At 49.2% G+C, this 22,892-nt stretch overlaps 1 protein-coding gene across 9 annotated transcripts in view; it reads left to right on the top strand.

Moving 5' to 3' along the window:
* Positions 1–79: 79 nt before the first annotated feature.
* CNIH3 (cornichon family AMPA receptor auxiliary protein 3) overlaps positions 80–22,892 on the top strand; it is a 221,632-nt gene continuing 198,819 nt past the window's right edge. Inside the window, exons 1-4 of one of the 9 annotated variants that reach the window (XM_027611546.1) lie at positions 115–248; positions 1,023–1,227; positions 9,666–9,741; positions 14,304–14,433. In XM_027611546.1, coding sequence (XP_027467347.1) covers positions 14,428–14,433 — 6 coding nt within the window. In that variant the 5' untranslated portion in view covers positions 115–248; positions 1,023–1,227; positions 9,666–9,741; positions 14,304–14,427. The other 8 variants (XM_027611542.2, XM_027611543.2, XM_027611547.2 and 5 more) reach the window with 8 other exon arrangements.

The following is a 22,892-nucleotide window of genomic DNA, read 5'->3' as shown; positions in this document are numbered from 1 at the left end:
CGGCGGGGGGCGCGCCGGGGCCCCGCGGGCGGCAGCGGGGGCGCGGGGCCCGCCGCGGGGCTAAGCCCCGGCGCTGGCGGCGGCGGCGGCGGCGGGCGGCGGCGGAGGCAGCGGCCGCCTCGGCGCTCGGTGGCTGCGCTCCGCTCCCTGGTGTGTTGATTCTTCCCCCAGCTGCTGCCTAATGGAGTCCAGGCGCTCGCGTCACAGGAAATGCCTATACTGCCCTCCTCACTCACTTCCGGTGGCAGGTATGGAACCTATGGGGGGCCTGTCAGCCGGCACGTGCGCCGGGCGGCCGGGCCTTGGGGCGGGCGGCGGGCGGCCGCGACCCCGGCCCCGGTCCCCCCCGACCCGGGTCCCCCGGACCCTGGCCTTCCCGACGGCCGCCTTGGCAGGAGTAAGTGCGGCGGCCCCAGGCCCGGCGCAGGTTGGCGCGGGCCGGGGTCGCGGCGGGGGTCGGGGGGGGGGCGGTCCGGGGCGTCGGGGCCGGGGAATGGGGGTCGGTGTCGACGCGGGCCAGGTCGGGGTCGAGGGGGTCGCGGCCGGGGGGGGTCAGAGGGTCGGGGGGCGTCGGAGTCGGCGCGGGCCGGGGTCGCGGTCGAGGAGGGCCGGGCGCGGCGGGGCGTCGAGACCCGGACGTGGAGGCACAGGGCGGGCGGCCCCGGCGGCTCACCCAGCGGTCACCCGGACCGAAACCGGCGTGACCAGGCTCTGCGTCTTAGTGTGGAGAAACCCGAATTTCCGAGCGGCGCCCCGCCGACGCGCCCGGGCCGCCCCCTGGGGTCTGGGGCGGTGGGCGGAAGGGAGCCCGCGCCCCCCAGGGGAGGTGGGCTGCCGCGGGAGAGCGGGATGTGCGGGACCCCGAGGCCCTGCCCGGGGGCAGCCCCTGGCCCTGCCAGCCGCCTCCGCCGGACGTGCATCCCGAGCAGGGTTGGGACTCGGCTTGAGATCCAGGCCTGACATTTTCAGGTGAGACGTGAGGGTTCCGTGTCACTGTGACGTGCCCGTTTGTGTGCACGCAGAAATGCAGCAGCAAAGACTGGGCTGAATGAACCCTGACCGTCGGTGAAGGGTCTGCGTTACCCCAGATGGTGTGTACGCGCCTGTACAAACATTTTCTCGGAAATGAAAAGGAAATCTTCCTCAGAAGTAGTTTCCGCGTGGAAAAAACGTAGATTCAACTGATGCGCCTTCTATCTCTGAAATTTCCAGTGTTAGTAACTCAAGGTAACGTCAGGGAGGCCTTGGGAGACAGTCCCTTTTAAATTCAAAAAATGATAAAAAAAAATGATGCTTATGAGAAATTAGTGAAAGAATCCTGAGCTCTATTGATCCTCAGACTGGAAGAAGGGGGAGGAAGTCCAGTGCAGGCGCTTACAGAGACCCAGCTTTATAGTTCTCATCTCTCAAGTATGCTTCCAGGTGGCGGTGTAATTGCAAGGTGACTCACGCTGGATGTTTTTCTTCTCCTGAGACAGACGGAGTGCTAGGTGCGGATCAGAGGGCACTGTCATTGTGTCCAGCAGAGCCTGAATTACTGGGTGCTGGACACCTTCAGAGGTCCCTGTGTGTCTGTGAGCTTTACGACCTTATTATTAAAAGTTACTGCTGATACAAAATTTATTTTTTGCAAAGTTATTTATTGGTTAGACTCATAACGGTATTGAGGACGAGCTTCTCAATAAAGTGTATAGCTTTCATAAAGGAAATAATGATTTAGTGGTCACTGCAGATAAGGCCCACACTTCATTAACAGAAATAAAAGGATGAAAAGAAACAAACGGCTCAGTTGCTGTCTAAACTTAATATGTTTATCCCAGCTTTTCTATTTTTTTAGGTGACCCAGACTGCTCTTGTTAGAATTCTGAATTTATGAGGTCCGTGTGCACTTTTTCTCCGTGCTGAAATAGAGCTGGAGAACCTGGTGCCTGAGCTCTGGGTGTTTTTAGAGCCGGTTTCAAGTCTGTGTGCAGATGAACAATTCTGGAATAGCACTCTGCACACTCACAGACCGTCAGTCACAGCGTTATTACCTGCAGGATGAAATCCAGAGTCTGTCTTGCTCTCTGCAGACTTGACCTCAGGCCTTGTTTTTGATTTTATTCCTTACCACTCCCTATATGAACCCCTCATGACTGTCCCCCAGATGTGCTGGGCTCACTTCATCTTTTTAGTCTCCACCCTTCTGATTCCAGTTCATTTTTCAAGATTTGGCTCCTGACTTCCAGCCTCCTGGCCCTCCGTGTATTACTTCAATCCTAAAGGCTGTTCCTAATTTTTGCTAATTTACTAAGTCAGCAGAGGGGAACCTTTCTAGACCTCTATTCCCCAGAGGTATAAAAAGCATAGGAGATATCCAAGTAAAACACACACAGGAAGGATAATTATGATTTTGTGAAAGTTTTGTTTCAGTAACAGATATGTATCTGTGCTTCACAAAGTAAAATATATTTCTCCTTTTGGACAGTCTCAAAAAAGTTTAAAAAATAGTCATGTAGGACATGTGAGTGACAAAAAGACAAGACATAGGTGTTAGATACTGAAATGCAAATTACTAGTACTGTCCAAGTTAGTGCCTAACTGGAAAAATTAAAGAGCTACTGGATTAAAAAAAAGCTGAGGTAGTGTGTGTTAATAATAAAATATAAAACTACATTTTCACAAAAGTCTTTATTTATTTATTTGAGAGAGAGCATATGAGGTAGGGGGTAAGGGAGGGGCGGGAGGAGAGGGAGAAGCAGACTTTTCGCTGAGCAGGGAGCCCGACCCAGGGCTCAATCCCAGGACCCTGAGGTCATGATCTGAGCCAAAGGCAGGTGCTTAATCAACTGAGCCACCCAGTTGCTCCACAAATGTCTTTTTTTTTAAGACTTTTTTATTTTTAAATGATCTGTACACTCACCATGGGGCTCAAACAACCCCACGATCAAGCGTTGCAGGCTCCACTGAGTGAGCCAGCTGGGTTCCCCTTTCACAAAAGTCTTTGTAAAACTAGTAAAGACTATTGTTCTGTTACGGTGTGAGTTTGGTATCACAACCTGGTACTTAGCAACATCAGTATTATTCAGTTCATTAAATTTTTTTATTTTTTGCCACGAGGTGTGTTTTATTTTCATTAAACATACAGATAAGTTGCTATAATATCCCAGGGCAAACTGGAGAATTTGGCAGTCCGATTGGGGGGGAGTCCCGTCAGAGACCCGCAGGCTGGTGGTGTCGGCTCGGAGTGCCCGGGTTCACAGTGCAGCTTGTCGCTCGTGTCCATCTTGCAGCTGGCTCTTCCTCCACATCATGACTGGGGTGTGTTGAAGATGATGGGGGTGGGGAATCCTCTAGGTTCTTAGGAAATTTCACTCTGCTTCTCCTGCTCAGTGGTCTCTTTGGTCGGCAGGGTGTTCTCCTGCATCTCCGTTTTCTTCAGCTTTGGCCTTACCGAAGCTGGCGATTTCCCCCATGTCCGGCTTGTCTGCCATTTTCTTTAAGTGATCCGTGGAGTTCCGCTCCGAGCCTGGCGCCTGGTGCTCCCGTGCAAGAGACCCAGTTCATTAAATTTTTGTTAGGAAAAGGTAGTTTTCATGATCTCGGGTATTCCTGAGGAGGGCATATTTCATATTTCTATCTCTGGCTTCTTTTTGGGCTCTTCTTACTGAGGGTTCTGAAATTGGCCAGCTGGCCCTGGACTTGGGGGGGCCAGGGACAATCCAGGAAGGAGCCCGGTGCTTGGAGTCAGAACCCTTGGCCCGCTGACCTTGGGTGAGTCGTGGCCCTGCACACATGCCATCTTGCAGGTGCAGGAAGTGGCACCGGCCTACTTGCTGAGTTGGTGTGGGGGTCAAATGAGAGAACAAATAGAACAGGTATTTGGAAAAATGCTCCGTCGAAAGATTTCAAAATAGAGTTTAACCCCTCCAACGTTTCAAAAAGGACTCGAGGCAGCTAAGTGCAAAGATGTAAGATGGCTTTATTGTTGTTCATATTTCTGAGCCGTGGGCTCTGTGGTCATTTTTTTAACCCCGACTCAGCCACGGGACTGTGTTCTTGTGCACCCTGAGGCCGGCAGCTCTGAATGCCCTGCTTCCTTGGTCTTCCTGAGCAGGGAGCTTCCAATACCTGCAGAATAACCTGGCAGTCGAACCCACTGCCCCCCGCGTGTCTCTCCGGCGCCCGCGTCTGCTCCCCCGTCTACACACCTTCCGTTCCTGCCGTGAGCCTTCCGTACATGCCTGGCAGCGGAACGGGGACAGCAGGCGGATCTGAGTGCGAGGGCAGGACTCCTGCTTTGCCCCAGGAACCCTTCCTCTCACACGTGGACAGAGAGCAGTGTCGCCTTCCTCAGCGGCAAGCAGCTCTTTCCCGAGCTGTTGCTGAGACCCACTGGCTGTACATCAGTGTCCCAGGAGGTTTCTGAAGGAATCCAAGTGAACCAAGGGAACTGGATAGTCCTTTTCCAACCAGGCACCTGGGATGGACTGGAGTGGCTTGTGCTTGCTGCACTCCCTTTGGTGGCAGGCCCCATTGAAACACCCCATAGGACGCTGAGCTTCACGTGCTGAGATCTTCCCTAAGCACTGGTGTAAGAGCAGAAAGAGTGCGGCAGGGGCCTGTGCTGATCCGGAAACAGCATCAGGATGCGTTATTGAGGGGGCACCAGGGCGGCTCAGCCAGTTAGGCGTCTGCCTTCGGCTCAGGTCATATGGTCCCAGGGTCCTGGGATCGAGCCCCGCATCGGGCGCCCTGCCCCGCGGGAGGCCTGCTTCTCCCTCTCCCTCTGCCCCTCCCCCCACTAGTGCCTGAGCTCTCTCTTTATCTCAAATAACTGAATAAAATCTTTAAAAAAATAAGATATGTTATTGAGTAAAAAACGCATTTCACAAAACTGCACGATAGGACTCCTTTTAGTAAATAAATCAATGTACGCGCATACGTTATTTTTCTGGTAGAATAGAAAAGCATAAAGCTTTGGGGGGGAAGGACTCCGGTAGTGAGAAGGGGGCTATTTTTTCCCTTTGATACTTCGGTGTTTGCATTTTCTAACTATAAGTATTTTTTTTAAGTGTCATTTTAATTTTGCTCCCTTTTTTTTTGTATTAATGTTATGTTTTTAAAGTGCTCATGTTTTTCACAGTACACTCAAAAACCATCAAAATATTCATGAGGATTTAGTCATAATAAAACCATGCCACGTAAGGTAGTGTTGTACATACTTAATTGACATTAAATATATACATATTTTTAAATCTCCTTTTCGTTACCTGCACCCCCTGTGTCCTCAGACTGCTCACTCTGTGCACACACACCCTCTTTCTCATTTGGTTAAATTCATCTGGGGAATAAAGGGCAAAAAGACATTCCTATTTATTAACTTTGAAAAGTTGCTAAATAATTAATAGCCCCTGGGGTCTGCATGGTAGACAACAGGCCCTTTGGGCAGTCTTCCTCATTCTCAGTTTCATATAAGCTCTTCATTCCTCTGGCATTATAATCATAAAGAATAGCCAACGGTAAAACACAATTATGAGTGTTAACAGAAAGAAATTCTCATTATGAGAAAATACCTTTTCAGAATGTGTGCACAGGGCATATAGAAGCAATGGTGTAATGGCAAGACTTTTAAAAATTAAAAATTTTAATATTTTAATTCTCTGGAACTTTTCAGTTATTTGGAAGTCATGCTCTTTATTAAATAATACTAAACGTATAGGCAAATGTGAAGCATTATAATAGCCTCAATTAAAAAAAAACTTGAATGAGCCCACGGATGCCAGTCATTAACAACAAAAGAGCAAAATAGTGGCTCTTAGCCTCTTTTTGGGATGTGTGGAGTGGCGCTAGGCTAAACCGAGGCTAGCAGTTGAGGGGCGCCCGGGTGGCTCGGTCAGTGAGGCGTCTGGGTCTTGATTTCGGCTCAGGTCGTGATCTCAGGGTTGTGGGACTGAGCCCCATGTTGGGGAGTCTGCTTGTCCCTCTGCCCCTTCCTCCGCTGGTGCTCACCGTCTCTCTCTCTCAAATAAATAAGTAAAATCTTTAAAAAAAACCGGAAAGACTGGCCGTTGAGGGCCTTGCTGGTCCCTTGGGTGCGAATAGGGTTTGTGTCCTCGAACAGAGGAGTGGCCTTTCTGTATGCATTTCTGAAATACAAGGGCATCCACTTTCCTGCGACACCTCTGACCTCTTAGAGTATTTTTTTCTTTACCTCCAATTATTGACAAGTATTGTTTTGTGACAAATAGGGTAATAGCTCGAGATAGATGTGTTTGAAAGGTTTAACCACAGAGTTTCAACAACACTGTTCCCTTCCTTTGGTTTCTGAGAGCCCACCCTTCCTGTTCTTTCTTTCTGGCGGTGTGGCATGGGTCCTCAGCAGGGCTTCTGTAGTCCTAGAGTAACGCTAAGGGCCAACACTGGGCATCATTTTAAGTGCTCTGCACATACTGTACTATTTTAATCTCACAACCTTGTGAGGTGTGTACTGTTACCTGCATTTCCCAGGTGACAGACTGAAGCACGGGACATTAGAGGTCATGTGGCTGGTGTGCGGGGGAGCTGGGTGCTCAACCCCTATGCTCTTCAGAGAGGCCTGGTATTAGTCTGAAAAGTGCCCACTGTTGAGGTTCCTAGGGGTCGGAAGAAGAAATGGAGCAAGTCCTATAAATTAATTTTTTACCCTTGCCCTTTTAGTGGGGATGAATCCTTGTTCCCCGCCTGTGAAACCTTTACTGTTTCATTAGCCTGGTTAGTAGATACGTGAGCCCAGAGGGAGGGCAGGGTTGTCCTTCCTCCACGAGCCACCGCAGGGATCAGAGAGCCGGTTCATTTCTCCAAGAAGCCCTTGTTGAAATCCAGCGTTTTGCCCAGAAGGGAAGCAAAGTGAGCTAGGTGCAGCCTGGAGATGTGCTTCTCAATCGAGTGCCTTCACCGAGAGGTGGTGAGTGGACGAGGCGAGCCCCAGACCTGGAGGGCTTCCTGGGAGACACGCTGGGGTCAAGAGGCCCTAGCCAGGTTATTTTTGCAATGACTTGTGTCTGTCTCAGGAGGGCTTCTAGACTGAAAGCCCATATGAGTCCAGCATCCTGGAGTAAGAAAGAGCCAGACTTGTTTTATACAGGCATTGACAGTTGATTACTCCACTAGCAGCTCCAGCCCGGTCGGCGGGCTAAGGGGGCCAGAGACCTCTCACTGAGATGAGGCTGGACAGCACAGCCTCAGTATCTAGGGATACACAGGAAGGGTTAGCACCGGGTGGCTGCAGGAGCTTCTGTTCTGGGTCCGCTCTTCCGGGGGGGCATCCGAGCCTTGTAGAGACCTTCCATTGGCACACCCCCCAGAGGGTGTGGATAAATGATTGCTCTTTCATATCCAAATCCCTAGTAAATATTTCTATTTAACCCCTTCTCTGAGAGTAGGCACACTGTGTTTCCTCTGCTGCTCAGTGTGCAGATGTGGTTTGGGTCCTCCTGTTTCAGATGCTCTGCTTGATGAAGACAGAATGGCTGAGCCAACTTCTGGAGGCCCCGGTAGCCTAGGGGTTCAATGGTGATGGTTTCCATCGTCACTATGTAATGTTTGATTCGGCTGGGGAGGGGTGGAGGAGAGGAGTCACAGCCCCCAAAGCATAACCACTTGGCTCTGCTATAGCTTTAAAAAGGTGTTATTGTATAAGATTTTAAACATACACAAAAGTAGAACACCGCCGTTGACCCTTGAACTGTGCAAGTCCACTGAGATGCGGATTTTTTGAGCACAGTCCTGTAAATGTATGTTCTCTTCCTTATGATTTTCTTAATAGCATTTTCTTTTCTCCAGCTTACTTTATTGTAAGAACACAATGCATAATACACACAACATACACAATAATGTGTCCATTGACTGTTTATGTTATCGGTGAGGCTTCCGGGGAACTGCAGGCTATATTAGCAGGTAAGCTTTGGGGGAGGCAAAGGTTATACATGGATTCTTGCCTGGGGGGGGCGTCAGTGCCCTCAGCCCCCATGTTGTTCCCAGGTCAGCTGTACCAGCCGCCAGCTCCTCGATTCTCGTCTTCTTGTCCCCCCTCTTCAGACTATTTTGAGACAAATCCAAGATGTTATTTTAGTTATAATATATGTACTTATACTTCAGTATGTAGCTCTAAATGATAAGAACTCTTGTTGAAAACATTGATGCACGTCTGCCTTCGGCTCAGGTCATGGTCCCGGGGTCCTGGCATCGGGTTCCCTGCTCAGCGGGAAGCCTGCTTCTCCCTCTCCCACTCCCCCTGCTTGTGTTCCCTCTCTCGCTGTGTCTCTCTCTGTCAAATAGAAAACACTGATGCAAACCTTTCATCTCACCTAAACAATTATTAGTTATCATCAAATATGCAGTTAATGACCAAAGTCTCGCAAGTTCTTTTGTAACAGCTGGCTTGTGTGAGGCAAAATCCAACAAGGTCTGCACATTAACTTTGACTGATATATTTCTCAAGTCTCTTTTTTTAGGAAACATTTTGTTATGAAAGTATAATAAGGGGCACCTGGGTGGCTCAGTCGTGAAGCGTCTGCCTTTGGCTCAGGTCATGATCCCAGGGTCCTGGGATCGAGCCCTGCATCAGGCTCCCTGCTCCGTGGGAAGCCTGCTTCTCCCTCTCTCACTCCCCTTGCTTGTGTTCCCTCTCTTGCTGTCTCTCTGCCAAATAAACAAATAAAATCTTTAAAAAAAAAAAAGAAAGTATAATAAATGGGGAAGAGTGCACAAATCCTTATGTGTACAACTCAGTGAATTGTTTCCTGTGAGACCACCACCCATGTCATGAAATAGAATGTTGCCCGGACCTCAACGGCATCTTACTGTAGTTTTAATTTGCATTTTTCTGATGACTAATCCTGTTGTGCCCTTTTAAAATATTTTTTAGTGGGGGGCATTGGGATAGTCTCTTTTATGAAGTGCCTTTTCAAGTGTTTTACTTCTCCCTCCTTTTAAAATTGTGTTTCCTTTTTCTTATTGATTTGTGGAATTATTTATGTATTCTGAATATGAGGGCTTTGTTGGATACATGTACTGCAAATTTCTTCTCCCACTGTGTGGTTTGCTTTCACTCTCTTAATGGTGTCTTGATGAGCAGAAGTTCTTAATGAAATCCAGTTCATCAATTGTTCCCTTTATGGTTTGTGCTTTTTGTGTCCTACTTTGGAAGTCATTCCCTGTCCTCAAGGGCGTGAAGATATTCTCCTAAGATACTCTCTGGAAGTTTCTTTTTTTTTTAAAGATTTTATTTATTTATTTGAGAGAGAGTGAGAGAGAGAGAGAGGCCAAGAGGGGGTAGGGTCAGAGGGAGAAGCAGACTCCCTGCTGAGCAGGGAACCCGATGTGGGACTCGATCCCAGGACTCCGGGATCATGACCTGAGCCGAAGGCAGCTGCCCAACCAACTGAGCCACGCAGGTGCCCTCTCTGGAAGTTTCAATGTCTTGCCTTTCCAGGGTATGTCTACAGTCCTCCTAGAATTTAGTGTTTTTTTTTTAAGTTTATTTAAGTAATCTCTACACCAAACATGAGGCTCGAACTCACGACCCTGAGACCAAGAGTCGCATGCCCTTCCAACTGAGCCAGCCAGGCTCCCCTAAGATTTAGTTTTGGGACTGGTGTGAAGTAGGGGTCAAGGCTCATTTGTTTTTCTCTGTTTATATCCAGATGGACCAGCACCATTTTGAGAAGACCATTCCTTCCTCTCTGCCCTGCAGTGTGGTGTCATTATCAAAAATTAGAGGTGTGTACACATGTGGGTCTGTTTCTAAACCCTCTTTGTTCTATTGGTCTGTTGTGTATCTTTGTGTTTTGCTGATAGAAGTTTCTGCTAATACCGTATTGACTTAATTGCTGTAATTTTACAATAAGTGTTGCCGTCTGGGGATGTAAATCTTTCCACTGTGTTTTGCTTCTTCAATATCGCCTTGGCTCTTCTGGCCATTTGCATTTCACAGAACAATGGAGTCATCTTGTCAATTTCCACAAAAACTTGCTGAGATTTTGGCTGGACTTGAATAAAATCTGTAGATTAATTTGGGGAAAACAAATGTCTTTATGATATTGAACCTTTGTGCCTAGGAGCACGGCATGCTTTCCCATTAATATAGGTCTTCTTTAGTTTTTCTCAGCAGTGTTTCTGGATTCTCTGGAGAGGTCTTGCACATCTTTTATCGGATTTATTCCCATGGATTGGATGTGTTTTTTTTAGGCTAATGTAAGTGGTGTCATGTTTAAAATTTTGTTTTCCTCTCCCTGTCCTAATGTTAAGATTATTGACGGGTAGTTCATCATCAAAGATAAATTCAAATTCCTATTATCAGAACTATTTTTTAGTCTTGAACTTGGCATGTTTTTACAGTTTATATTTGCTTTCCACTTAGAAATAGTTTAACTGTATGATCGGTCTTTAATTATTTTAAAGGATCAAACTCAAACTCTCCCTTTGGAAGAATCGGGAAGAGGGTGGCTCCAGAAATCTATTTAGGTGAGGAACGAAGGATTCTCCTGGGAAGAATCCATCTTACGCGAGTGAGAGCCAGGCTGGACCTACTTGACCCCGTAACAAAGCCCTTCCCCGAGGGAGGGAGACCGTGTGGCGTCTGTCACTCATTTGTCTTCTAGCCTGGGTGTCCATAGTTCATATCTTAGTCCCGGGAGGACAGTGTGCAGAAGGGAGGGCTGCAGGTAAAACATGGAAGGAACTCTTTTTATTTTTTTCAAAATTTTATTTAAATTCTAGTTAGTTAAGATATAGCGTAATATTGGTTTCAGGAGTAGAATTCAGTGATTCACCACTTACATATGATGACATCCAGTGCCCATCACAACAGGTGTCCTCCTTAATCCCCATCACCCCTCTGGCCCCTCCCCCACCTGCCTCCCTCCATCAGCCCTCAGTTTGTTCTCTATCTTTCTGTTATGGTTTGTTCCCCCCTCCCATATGCTCATCGGTTTTGTTGGTAAGTGACTCTTTCAATGATAATTTCAGAAAACACTGGGCGTAATCTGTTGGGCAGCATATTATAGCAGGAGGGCGTTGTCCCTTACCTCACCCAGAGCCCTGTCGTTTGGGCACTTTGTGGCAGGACGTAGTACAGGCTTCCCCCTGCCAGTAGGAGCAGTGGGGGTAGGAACAACGGGTTCCACGTGTTGGCTACTTGCCATGTGCTCCGTACTTCATAAACAGTAACTCATTGACTTTTACCAGGGTGGAAACAGGCACAGAGAGGCTGGGGAACCTGCCCCAGGTCTCGGAGCTCACAGATGGCCATGCCAGGATTCAAAGCCAAGCTCGCAGGTCCCAGAGCCTGTGCTGTTGACAGGATGTGGCCGCTCAGGCGGTGGCAGCAGATAGGGGCTAGCGCGGGAGAGCGGGAACAGGGTGAGGATCCTGCAGCATGCCTGGCGGAGAGCCCCGTGAGCTTTCCCTTGAGGACTGAGAACTAGCTCGGGGTGGGGCGGGGGCTGAATGAGCCGCTGAAGGTCAAGAGAAGGGAAGCAGGTCATCGTAATTTGACCATCCGATCAGATTTCCAGACTTAGGAAACCTTACGTGGATTTTTTAATTTTATCACCTGAAAATTTCCTTGGGTAAGTGGAATCATGACTTGTGGTCTGTTCTTTCTCTGAGGTGATGGGCACATCTATATTTAGACCGATAGTCATGCTTCTGTGGTGATGGATCATTGTGTACCTCCAAACACGGCTGTGCATGGAGGTGATCGCACAGAGAAATCATCAATGTGGTAGGTTCGATGCACACACATCAGAGGGACTTCTCTCCAGACTTACGGATGAAGCAGGTGCACCGCGGTGGTGCCCGGGTGGAGATTCCCAGCTGGGCCAGCATCGCAGGCCCCAGCCGCATCTGCACAGAAGGCACTTAGGGCTCCACAGGCCCCGTGCACAAGACCGTGGATGCTGATGGGATTTCCTTTAACCCCGTCCTTCCCCTCGCCTCCCACATATCGTGTGTCACGGAGCTCCACTGATTCTACCTTTTAACAGCTTTCCGTTGGGCGCCTGGGTGGCTCAGTTGGTTAAGCGACTGCCTTCGGCTCAGGTCATGATCCTGGAGTCCGGGGATCGAGTCCCACATCGGGCTTCCTGCTCAGCAGGGAGTCTGCTTCTCCCTCTGACCCTCTTCCCTGTCGTGCTTTCTATCTCTCATTCTCTCTCTCTCAAATAAATAAAATCTTTAAAAAACAACAACAACAACAACAACAAAACCCCAGCTTTCCGTGTGTCTCCTCTTCCTCCTCCTCTGGTGCTGCTGGGAGGTACGTTCACAGATGTGTTTTCACCTGGACTGGATGATAACCTCCTGCCTGTTTTGCTCTTTTCTCTCTTAATTGCCTTTGCTGCCACCGGAATTATCTCTGTAAACAGAAAGCCATCGTGTCACTTCCCTCCTTAAAAATACGTGGATGGCCCCCACTGCTCAGAGGACTGAAATCCAACAGGCAGAGGCGGGTCTCCGCAGCTCCTTACCAACTGGCTCCTGCCTCTCTTTCCAGGCCCCGTCTCCCTCGTGCCTGCCCTGGGGGCTCCCGGAGCCTGGGCTCTGCTTCCAGACATGGTGCCTCGTGGTGCTGTTCCCCCATGGGGTTCCTTCCCTGCCACCCCTCTGCTCTCCTTTGCCCGTCTGGTCAGCCCTTCACTTCCTTGGAGATTGTTCTCAGAAGCACGGATTAAATGTCTGCCTTCCCTGCTAGACTCGAGCCCAGTAAACCGCAGGGATCTATCTGCTGGAGGCCCTCCTCCCTTCATCCAGCCATCCATCCGTTCCTTCGACTACTCCTCCCCGAGCACTAGCTGTATGCAAGGCACCGTGCTAGCAGCTGGAAATACTAAATGCTTGTTTCCACCGAGCTCGTATGCTCGTGAGAGAAGGCAGGCTAGGAAGACAGAAACGCAGCAACAGATCAGGTGGTGTCAAGCGAGAGGCAGGGTCACGTGACCCGCCATGCGTGGGTAAATACTTGGAGGGCCAGGGAGGGCCCCTCGGAGGGGTGCCCCGGAGGGGCACCTCAGACCTCAGCCAGCCACCCCTGAGGAGATCAGGGTAAAGAGCATTCCAGGCAGAGGCAGCAGATAATACAAAGGCCTCGGGCTAACGACAAGCTGACTTAGAACAAGCACACTGGTGACCTAACGTCTCAGGGCGCAGCGGAGAAAATGCCTCCAAGAGACAAGTAGAGAGAAAGGTCATAGCTCGTTTTGGAGTCAAAGGTGATTCGTTCTCCGAAACTTCCTGGGTACTTGTTGTTGGCGGTGGCCAATGGCAGAATGAAGGGCCCTGTTGTTCACAACTGAGGCACAGAAGTGCTTAGGAAAGTAGGTGCCGAGTCCCCTCCCCGCGGCACCTGGAGCTGGGCGTTCTGTCTATCCGCCTGTTTGTAAGGTCAGGAAGGCCCGTGTGAAGGAGCTGCACAGTTTTAATTTCTCTTCTTCTTGGTGCCTTTGTTTTGCCCAAGGCACATGCACTTCATATACCTGCAGGAAGGTGAATACTCTTCTACTGAAATACGCCGATTTTTACCCTTTGCTGTGTGGAGGCCCTTAGTTTACCCTCCGCCATCATTCCCCAGCTTACTCTTTTCTTACTCCCTTCCCATGCCCCAAGAAGGAAAGGTGCCTGTCCGAGACCCTGTGTGCTTTGGTGTGGGGCCATGGCCAAGGGTTCAGCGGGAGTTGGGGCTCACAGCAGCCCGTTTGCTTTCCAACTGCAAATGTCCCCCGGAAACCCTGAGTTTAGGGGCGGGAGACCCACGCTAGCTCTGTCGCGTAGAGAGGTGCTGCCCAGCACAGCCAACGTACACAGGAGGAGATGGCACTTTCTCTTCCCCGGTGGGTGGGCGGCTCTCAGGGCAGAGGTCGCACTGGCGGAAAGGCCCACCTTCTCATGGCCATACTAACCCAGGGGGTTGGCCCCGCCAAGGCTGTGTCTACACGGTGTCGTAGACGCTGCTGTGGTCCTGTGATCTATTTCTGTGGGTGTTTTCCCTTTTAATTATGTTCCCGGTTATTCTTGTGGGAATTGGCCATCTAGAAAACTTATATAACTGTACAGTACAGTAATTTAGTGTCGAAAGGAATTTGGGCCTCTAAACTTTTCGGGCAAGGTGACAGAGACCCACAACAGCCAGGTGTCTGGCCCAGGTGTCAGAGCGAGGTCCAACAGCCTTGCATTCCTGGCTTCCAGGCCAGTTCTTCTGTTCCCAGGGACTGCCCTTAGTCGTTGAAGGAGAGGTAGCAAACTGGTGACCCAAGATTCTTCTTCTTCTTCTTCTTCTTTTTAAGCTAATAGTCCATGTTGAAACACTGGGAGAGTACACGAAAATCTGGATTTCTGGTTTCTTCGGAAAGCGCCGAGCCCACACTTCTGCAAGACTAACCGTTGGTGTTAACAGTGGCTTCTGCCTTCATGCAGGTGATGTACATTCTAGTTCAGCATGGTCCCCTCTGCTCCCTGTGACCTCTCCAGCATCGAGCCTGATGGCCAGCAGCCATTTAGGGTCAAACTTGTGCTGTCGTATTTCCGGCAGTGGAACTAAGAAGAAGGTGAACTGTCTCTCATATCCACGTCTCTGTTAAACGTGGGCTGTGTTTCAAGACGAATGGGTATTTTAATTTTTTTTTAAAGATTTTATTTATTTATTTGAGAGAGAGAGAGAGAGAGAGAGAGAGAGAGAGCATGAGAGGGAAGAAGGTCAGAGGGAGAAGCAGGCTCCCCGCTGAGCCGGGAGCCCGATGTGGGACTCGATCCCGGGACTCCGGGATCATGACCTGAGCCGAAGGCAGTCGCTTAACCAACTGAGCCACCCAGGCGCCCCGAATGGGTATTTTAAAAAAGTAAAGTGTGTCAGGACCAGAAGAATACAGTTCAAGGTGATATTATGAAACAGATCTGTTTGGCACCTGTAGGCGTTGGGAGTTGCAACTCTCAATACTGTGGTCATCGGAAGAGCTTTGGGTACGTCTTTTCACTGGGGGGCTATGGTATACCTTTGACAAGTTTTGAAAGGAGATTTTCGTAGAGAAAGTGGAACAGAGAGAGGACATGGGACCCCTCTCTCCCCCTTGCCCACAGCAGAGCTACTAAAAGGAGGATCAGTTTGTTTAGACCCTGAGTCCAGTTGTCCAAAAGGCTGGGCTTTGGGAACTCTGCACCGATTTCCTGGAGGATTACCTCGATCTGCCCACGGGCCATCATGCAACAGGGCTCGGGGAATCGGACCTCGGGGTTCCTCTGCCACTTGTTGACTTGACCCTGACGTTGCCTCGAGGACACCCACTTCTTATTTGGGGAAATAAACTGCAAATAAGCCACAGCCCAAACAGACCACACTCGTGGTTCCCTGGACAAGAGGTGCTGTGTTCTACCTGCCCAGTACTGCAGACGGTCCGCCGCTGGGCTCATCCCTGCTCGTGAACTGCCTTCTGGTCTCTGCTTCCAGCCGTCCTTCAACTCCACCATCTAATACTTCTTTTGTGAAGCCAGGAGGCTCCGTAAAGGTTAAAAATAATTCAGCGATGTTGTGCTGCGCATAATTGGCAGGTCGTGAGCCATCTGGAGAGCAGGAGAACCAGTTCTCTTGCTTCTCTTGGTTTGGTCTGTTTACTCTGCTGGTGCCCGTCCCTGACGCTTGGGCTGGGAGACCTGCTGAGGAATGCTTCCTCTGGGGTTCCGACGGGCACGGCTATTTGTCATGGCCTCAGAAGCTGCTTGGGGGCAGGTAAGGAAGACCGCCCTTTCGGGAGGGATAATTATGGTCAGTGACCTCGAGCTTGTAGCTTGGCCTTACTCTGCGCCCGAACTCAGGTGTGACTCAGGAAGTCCTCTGTCTGCTTTTGTGTGTCCACATCGGTGATTTCCTTACCTGCGTTACGGCAGGGAAACAGCCTCGGGTACTGCTGAGGGGACAGGGTTCTGAATCAGGCCTTTTGCCTGGCTGAGCACAGGGCTTAGAGGAGGAGTCTCTGTGCGGGAAGGATTAAGTCGAGGGAGGAGTCGTGGTCATCAGGGGACCAGACACCTGTCAAAACCAGGCACGACCGCCCACCTCCTCTCTGACTCACCCCCAAAGCATGATTGAACTGGAGGGGGTGTGTGGCAAGCAGGTATTTGATTCAGCGAGGCAGGCGGGGGCCTGAACCCTGTCCCTTCCCACCCCCGAGACCCCACTGGTTGCTTTTTTTCCAGGGACTGGGAAGCCTGGGGATCTCAGACCTTGACCAGTGAAGTCTGTCTTGGCCTTGTGTAGCCTCATCACATGAGCGGCCTGATGAAGTAGAACTAGGGAAGAATAGCTAGACTTTTCAGGGGCTTAGGAGTCTCTTTGACTTACCAGGAATGCATCGGGTCCAGGATTATCCAGGAGTCACTGCGTTAACACAGTGCCTGGAGGGGAAGCCCCATCATTAACCTGGCTTCCTTGAGGTAGACAAACCCCGAACAGATCGGGGTGGTGCTTGATGACCCCTTCCCTTGCCTCCGTGTGACCCTCCTCAGAGTGAGTATTCCTTTTGAAATGATCAAAGAAGTAGTCTGGTTAGCATTACGAGAGATTCTTCCAGTTCCATACCTCTTACATCATATGGAACAGGGTGATGGAAGAAAGCCCTACAATGGCCAGACCAGTGTGGGCCACATCAAAGCTGTGGTCATTACACCAGTTGTGGTCAATGAATGTGGATCCCCATATAGACAGCGTTTTATCCTTGTTTGTTTTCAAATGAAGCATTTGGCTTGTATATTATGCTTGAAACATTGAGCATCAAAATGCATGATCGTATTTGAATATGAACGCCACCTGTGTTTTAATGGTAATTTGCCATTTTTATTGTGTGTACGGCAGCACAGGTGTATCATTTTAAATGATATAGATGACATGGAAGATGGATAGTGAGTTAAGTAATGACTGCTGCTTCATGGGGCCTGTGGTAGGATGTACCAGTTTAGCAGATGAGGTCATTTGAATCACATGGAAAGGTCGCCTTCACCGCCTGTCAGAATGCATGGAAATCACAAGGATCAGCAGCGTCCAGGGGATGCTGAACTCTTTTCTTACCCCCTCCCTCCCTGCACCCTGCCTCCTGCCCTCTCCCATAGGCTTGGCATCATTCTGCGTGGTGAAGTTCTACCAGGGGAAAGCCCCAGCGTGCAGTGGGTCTGGACCCTGTCCGAACCCTTCCCTGGACCCACGGCCAGAAGTGGGGTATGGTTTGGGGAGCAGCCCGGGCTTGTGCCAGCTGGGGCACGTGGCCAGGATCCCTTCCCTTCTGACACTCTCAGGGAAGGGTCTGCCTGGCCAGAGCCATGGTCGCCGTTCCCCCTACCCGGTCCCCGACGGTGTTGTACCTGCCCCAACATTCCCTTTGTGCCGGCCTAGCTTTGGTGCTCTGGGAATTACAGGGTGAGGCTGGTGGGGGCGCTGCATGGTGCCCCACAGGCATGTCTGTCCCGCTGGGCGCCCCTGCGGGAGGAACGGTGCCTCCAGCCCTGGGCCCCAGGCCTGCTCCAGCACGGCGAGGGCTTCCTAGCTCAGCAGCTCAGGACAGCCAAACTGGCCAGTGAGGCCGTGACCCCGATGTTAAGTCTAAGTCGGGGGCCTCCGCATACAGAACTTGGGAGGCCAGGATGGCCATGGCGGAGCCCTCCTCTGTGTGCACCCTCCTCGGGTGTCCAGCTGGCGGGGGGAGACGGCCCTGGCTTCCAGGAGTGCCGCCCAGCTGTGGGAGGCCGTCCAACGGCGGCGTTTCAACAGCTTCTCCAGGGATCAAAGGCTCCCCAGCTGAATGGGAATCTGTGGTCTGATGATTTAACTGGTTTCTGCAGCCCCCCTCGCCACCCCCCCCGCCCCAAACCCAGTGGCAGACAAAATATCTGGCCAAAGGGCCAAACAATGGCAGATGGGGGGCTCCCCATCTCGTCTCCCTCCGGACTTTTCCTGACCCGGAGCTCGCCGCGGGAGCGCGGAGATACTGTTGGAGGCTCTGACACCTGCTGGCCGTCCCGGAAACTGCGCCCTGGGAGGGTCCCCTCTGCTCGGATCAGTTTTAGGGCTGTAGCTTCCCTGCTTCTAATTTTAACATAAGATGTACTTTATACGTTAGTTATTGTGAATCGAATTACTTATAAGTAACGTTCTTTGGCAAATACATGTGGACCAGAAAACTTATGCAAAGATGTACAGGAACCGTATGGGGAGCGCAGCCAGGTCTGGGGGACTTCTTGGACAGTGTACCTTTGGGTTCTCTCTGAAATCTGTTTTAAACAAGAAGGGGTGTGTTGCTTTAGTCCTTGTAGCTGAGGTGCTGCACTGGAGCGGGAGGCCCAGAGGTGCAGAATGTTCCCTAGGGACCCCTGCCCCTCCCCGTTCCTTGTTCGGGCACCTTGAGTGCCGTCATGCATGTGCGGGAGCCCGTGTAGCTGGACTCACCCTGACCCTGCTCACGAGTGGAGGCTGGGCCTGGAGCGAGCAGCAGCTCCCGTGGGGCCCCTCCTGCCGGGCTTGGGCTGCCCACCCCCCCAGGGACGAGCTCAGGGCCAGGGCTCCAGGTGGAGAGCTGAGCCCTTGCTCAGGTACCCACTCAGGGAGCGGGGCTGCAGGCGGGTGTGCCTGTGGCTGGCTGGCAGGAGAGCCGGGTCTGATGAAAACACCCACCACCTCTGTGCCTCTTGCTGTCTGATATCAATGCGACCTTACCCCCATTGAACAGACTTCCTCCTGCGTTCCCACCGCACCCCTGTGATGACATACCTGCTTTGACCATTTGTTGAGTCTGTGCTCCGGGACAGCAGACACTCCTCAATGGGCTGGGCCCCTTCACCCAGCTACCCCCCTGGCGGCCCAGAGACCCTGGGCGCTGAGGAGGCTAGAGGAGCATGCCCGGCGCTCAGGGCAGAGCCTCAGTGATTAGCGGTGCCGGGTTGGGTCTCCGCGGAGGGGGGCTCCTTCCTGCACTTGCCATGTGGTCCCTCAAGGGTGGGACTGGAGCCCTGCCGTGGGGCTCCTTGGCAGCCATTCTTCAGGGGAAGAAAATTGTAGCAACACACTCAATTGTTGGCCTTTAGACCCAGAGGACGTGGTTCAGCTCCAGTGATTGGCTGTTTTAGGATACACCCTCAGGGAAACAAGATAGCACGAGTGCTATCCCAGGACTGGTTCCAGTATCTGCCATCTTTTTGACTCCATACAGCCGGGCCCCTGACCTGCTGGTGATCCCCTCTCTCCCTCCTCTGGGCAGCACCCCTGTTGCCTTCCCAGACAACCAGGGCTCTTCCCTTTGCCTTTCCCCCTTCCTGCTCCTGCTGGCTGGATCACAGACGTCACGGAACCTGGAGGCTGGAGGCCACGTGCCCAGGGAGATAGCAGAAGGCGGAGACCCTGATGGCCTTGCAGAGCTGCTCTCTGACAACGCACCACTAGTCTCCGGGAAAGTAGAAGAATGAACCCACATATGTCAATGACCGGGTTTCCTGTTAAACGAAGTCAAACCTAATTGGAGCAGATGCAGGGACCCTCAGTGATGCCGAGCTGTTTTCCTGCTCTCATCTACACGCTGTGCCATGTGGGCAAAGATCTCTAATAAAGAACGGAATCCCACAACTTGAATCTCTGCGAAGACCTTGTGTACACAATAAAATAGATCTGTTTGCTCTATTGTTCTTAGAACTATTGAATTCCAGTGTTCTCACTGTGGGGTGGGTGGGCCTGGACTTTCATGAGCACACTGCAGTGTCTCTCAGCTTCTGTTTAAAGATGGGGGATGAGCAGGGAAGAGGGGAGTGAGGATGCAAAGGGGAGAGGCAGGCTGCCTTGGTAAAGTGTCCCTTTGGAGCTTGCTGAACGCCCTGGTCCTAAGCCCCTGAAAAGCTCACTTCCGTTCCCCTGCACAGGAGACTCTGGGGCTTGTTCCAGCCCTAGGACCCAGGTCTTTCTTGATCCTGGATGCATCCTTTGTTAAAAACAGCTTTATTAATGGGGCGCCTGGGGGGTGCGGTCGGTTGAGCAGCCAACTCTTGGTTTCGGCTCAGGTCATGATCTCAGGGTGAGATGGAGCCCCGCATCAGGCTCCACACTGTTTTCTGTCACTATGGCCATAGTTTGCATTCTTAAAGTTTTATGCAAATACAATCGCATAGCACATTCTCTCTCTTTTTTTAGTCTGTCTTGTATCAGCATAATTTTTTTTAAGATTCATCTATCTCGTTGTATGTATCATTCCTTTTTATTGTGGAATAATATTCCATTGATATTGTTGTGGGTGCATCACAATATCTATGCGCCTGTTCATGCATGTTTGGGGAATTACTGGGATCGACTCTTACAGTTGCTGAGAGCACTTGTGTGCAGGACTCTGTGTTACTCCTGGGTGTATATCGAGGAGTAGAATGGCTGGGTCATATGGTAGGAGTATGCTTAACTCTTTATTCCTAATCAGATATTCTTACTATACTTACCCCTTACCCTTGATTCATTGTATATTTTATTTTATTTTTTAAAATACTTTATTTTATTTTTATTTTTTTAAGATTTTATTTATTTACTTGACACAGAGAGAGACAGAGAGAGAGGGAACACAAGCAGGGGGAGTGGGAGAGGGAGAAGCAGGCTTCCCGCAGAGCAAGGGAGCCCAATGCGGGGCTCCATCCCAGGACCCTGGGATCACGACCTGAGCTGAAGGCAGGCAGACGCTTAGTGACTGAGCTACCCAAGCGCCCCTCATTGTATATTTTAAACAAAAGATGTTTAATACAGACTTATCTCTGAGTCATTATACATTTTGAAGAGATGTTTTTGTAGCCAGTATGACTTTTACTCCCTTTTATTCTGTGGGGAGATAATTGTGCCAAAATTCTATAGAAAAATATTGACATAGAAGGTACTTCCTACTTTCCTTGTGTTACCTCCAATTCGAGATCACAAGTAAAAAGAAATTTAATGAATTTGTTTTTTTATGTTATGCTATTTGTGTTATATTTTTATGTTATTTGTGTTTGTTTTTGAATATATACTTTTTCTTTACATATATGTGTCTTTCAAAGAAATTTAATGAATTTTTTTATGTTATGTTATTTGTGTTTGCTTTTGAATATATTTTTAGGTCTATCACTCCATGTTGTGTCTGGTGCCGGGTATGAACCAGAGTTCGTTGGTTTTGTAGATGGGTATCCAGTCGATCCAGCACTGTCCTTGCTCCACTGACCACCTTGGTACCTTTGTCAAAAACTGGTTGTCCATATATGTATGGATGTATTTCTGGGTTCTCTATTCTCTCCCATTCATCTATTCACTTATTTACACCAAATCACACTTTTTGATTCCTGTAGTCCTTAAATAAATCTTGAAGTCAGGTAGCATGAGTCCTCCAACTTTTTTTTTTTTTAATAGTTGTTTAGAGCTATCCTAAGCTCTTTCCATTTTCATACAAATTTTAAAATCAGCTTGCCAGTTTCTGCAGAAAATCCCACTGGGATCTTCACTGGGATTGTGTTGAATCTATAGAACAATTTGGGAAGAATTGATGTCTTAGCAATTTGAGTTTTCAGACTCAAGAAAAATGTATATTTCTCCCCCTTTTAGAAAGCTCTTCTTTAATTTCCTTTGGCAACATTTTGTAGTTTTCAGTGTACCTGTTTGCATACCTTTTGTCATATTTATCCCTAATTTCCTTTTTTTAATGCTGTTGTAAATAATATTATTTTTAAAAATTTCAATTTCTGATTTTGTGTTGCTAGTATACAGATATACAATTGACTTGTTATATTGATCTTTTGTTCTGCAAACTTACTAAACTCACTAGATCTAGTAGCTGTCTTGTAGATTACATCACATTCTCTGCTTAGATGATCGTATTGTTTGTGACTAAAGGCAATTTTATATTTTCCTTTCCAATCTTGACGTCTTTTATTTCTTTTTCTTGCTTGATTGCACTGGCTAGAGTCTCTAGTGCACTGTTGAACAGAAGTAATGAGAGTGGGTGTCCTCTTGTTGTTTCAGATATTAGGGGAAAGTGTTCAGTCCTTCACCACTAAGTATGGTGTTGGCTGTAGGCTTTTCATAGATGCCCTTTATCAGGTTGAGGAAGTTCCCCTCTATTCCTAATTTGTTGAGTTGTTTTACCATGAAAAGGTGTCAGATTTTATCAAATGCTTTTTCTGCATGGGAGATGATCACATGGTGCTTCTTATTAACCTCTTAACAGAATGACTTACATTCATTTTCAAATGTTAAACTGAGGCTGCATTCCTGGGATAAACCATACTTAGTCATAATGTATTATCCTTTTAATAATTGTTGGATTCAGTTTACTAAAATTTTGTTTAGAATTTTTTGTATCCGTATTCATGAGGATACTGGTCTGTAGTTTCTTTTTCTTTTTTTTTTTTTTAAAGATTTTATTTATTTATTCATGAGAGAGAGAGAGAGAGGCAGAGGGAGAAGCAGGCTCCCAAGGAGCAGGGAGCTCGATGCGGGACTCGATCCCAGGACCCTGGGATCATGACCTGAGCCGAAGGCAGACGCTTAACCATCTGAGCCACCCAGGCGCCCCCTGGTCTGTAGTTTCTTATAATGCTTTTGTCTTTGGTATCAGAGAAGTGCTAGCTCATAGAGTGAATTGGGAAGTATTCACTCTTCAATTTTCTGAAAGACTTTGTGTAGTATTGGTATTACTTTTGCCTTAAATATTTGGTAGAATTCACTGGTAAAGCTATCTGGGCCAGGAGCTTTCTTTGAGGGAAAGATTTAACCATAAATTTGACGTCTTTAATAGATATAGTTCTATTCAAGTTATTTGTTTCTTCTTGAGTGAGCTTTGGTAATTTGCATTTTTCAATCAATTGTTCATTTTATCTACATTGTCAAATTTCAGGTATAAAGT

Source organism: Zalophus californianus, chromosome 10, assembly GCF_009762305.2.
Source record: "Zalophus californianus isolate mZalCal1 chromosome 10, mZalCal1.pri.v2, whole genome shotgun sequence".
In the NCBI taxonomy this organism is placed as follows: Eukaryota; Metazoa; Chordata; class Mammalia; order Carnivora; family Otariidae; genus Zalophus; species Zalophus californianus.
The sequence above is the reverse complement of the archived record's forward strand: the minus strand, read 5'-3'. Positions and strand labels throughout refer to the sequence as shown.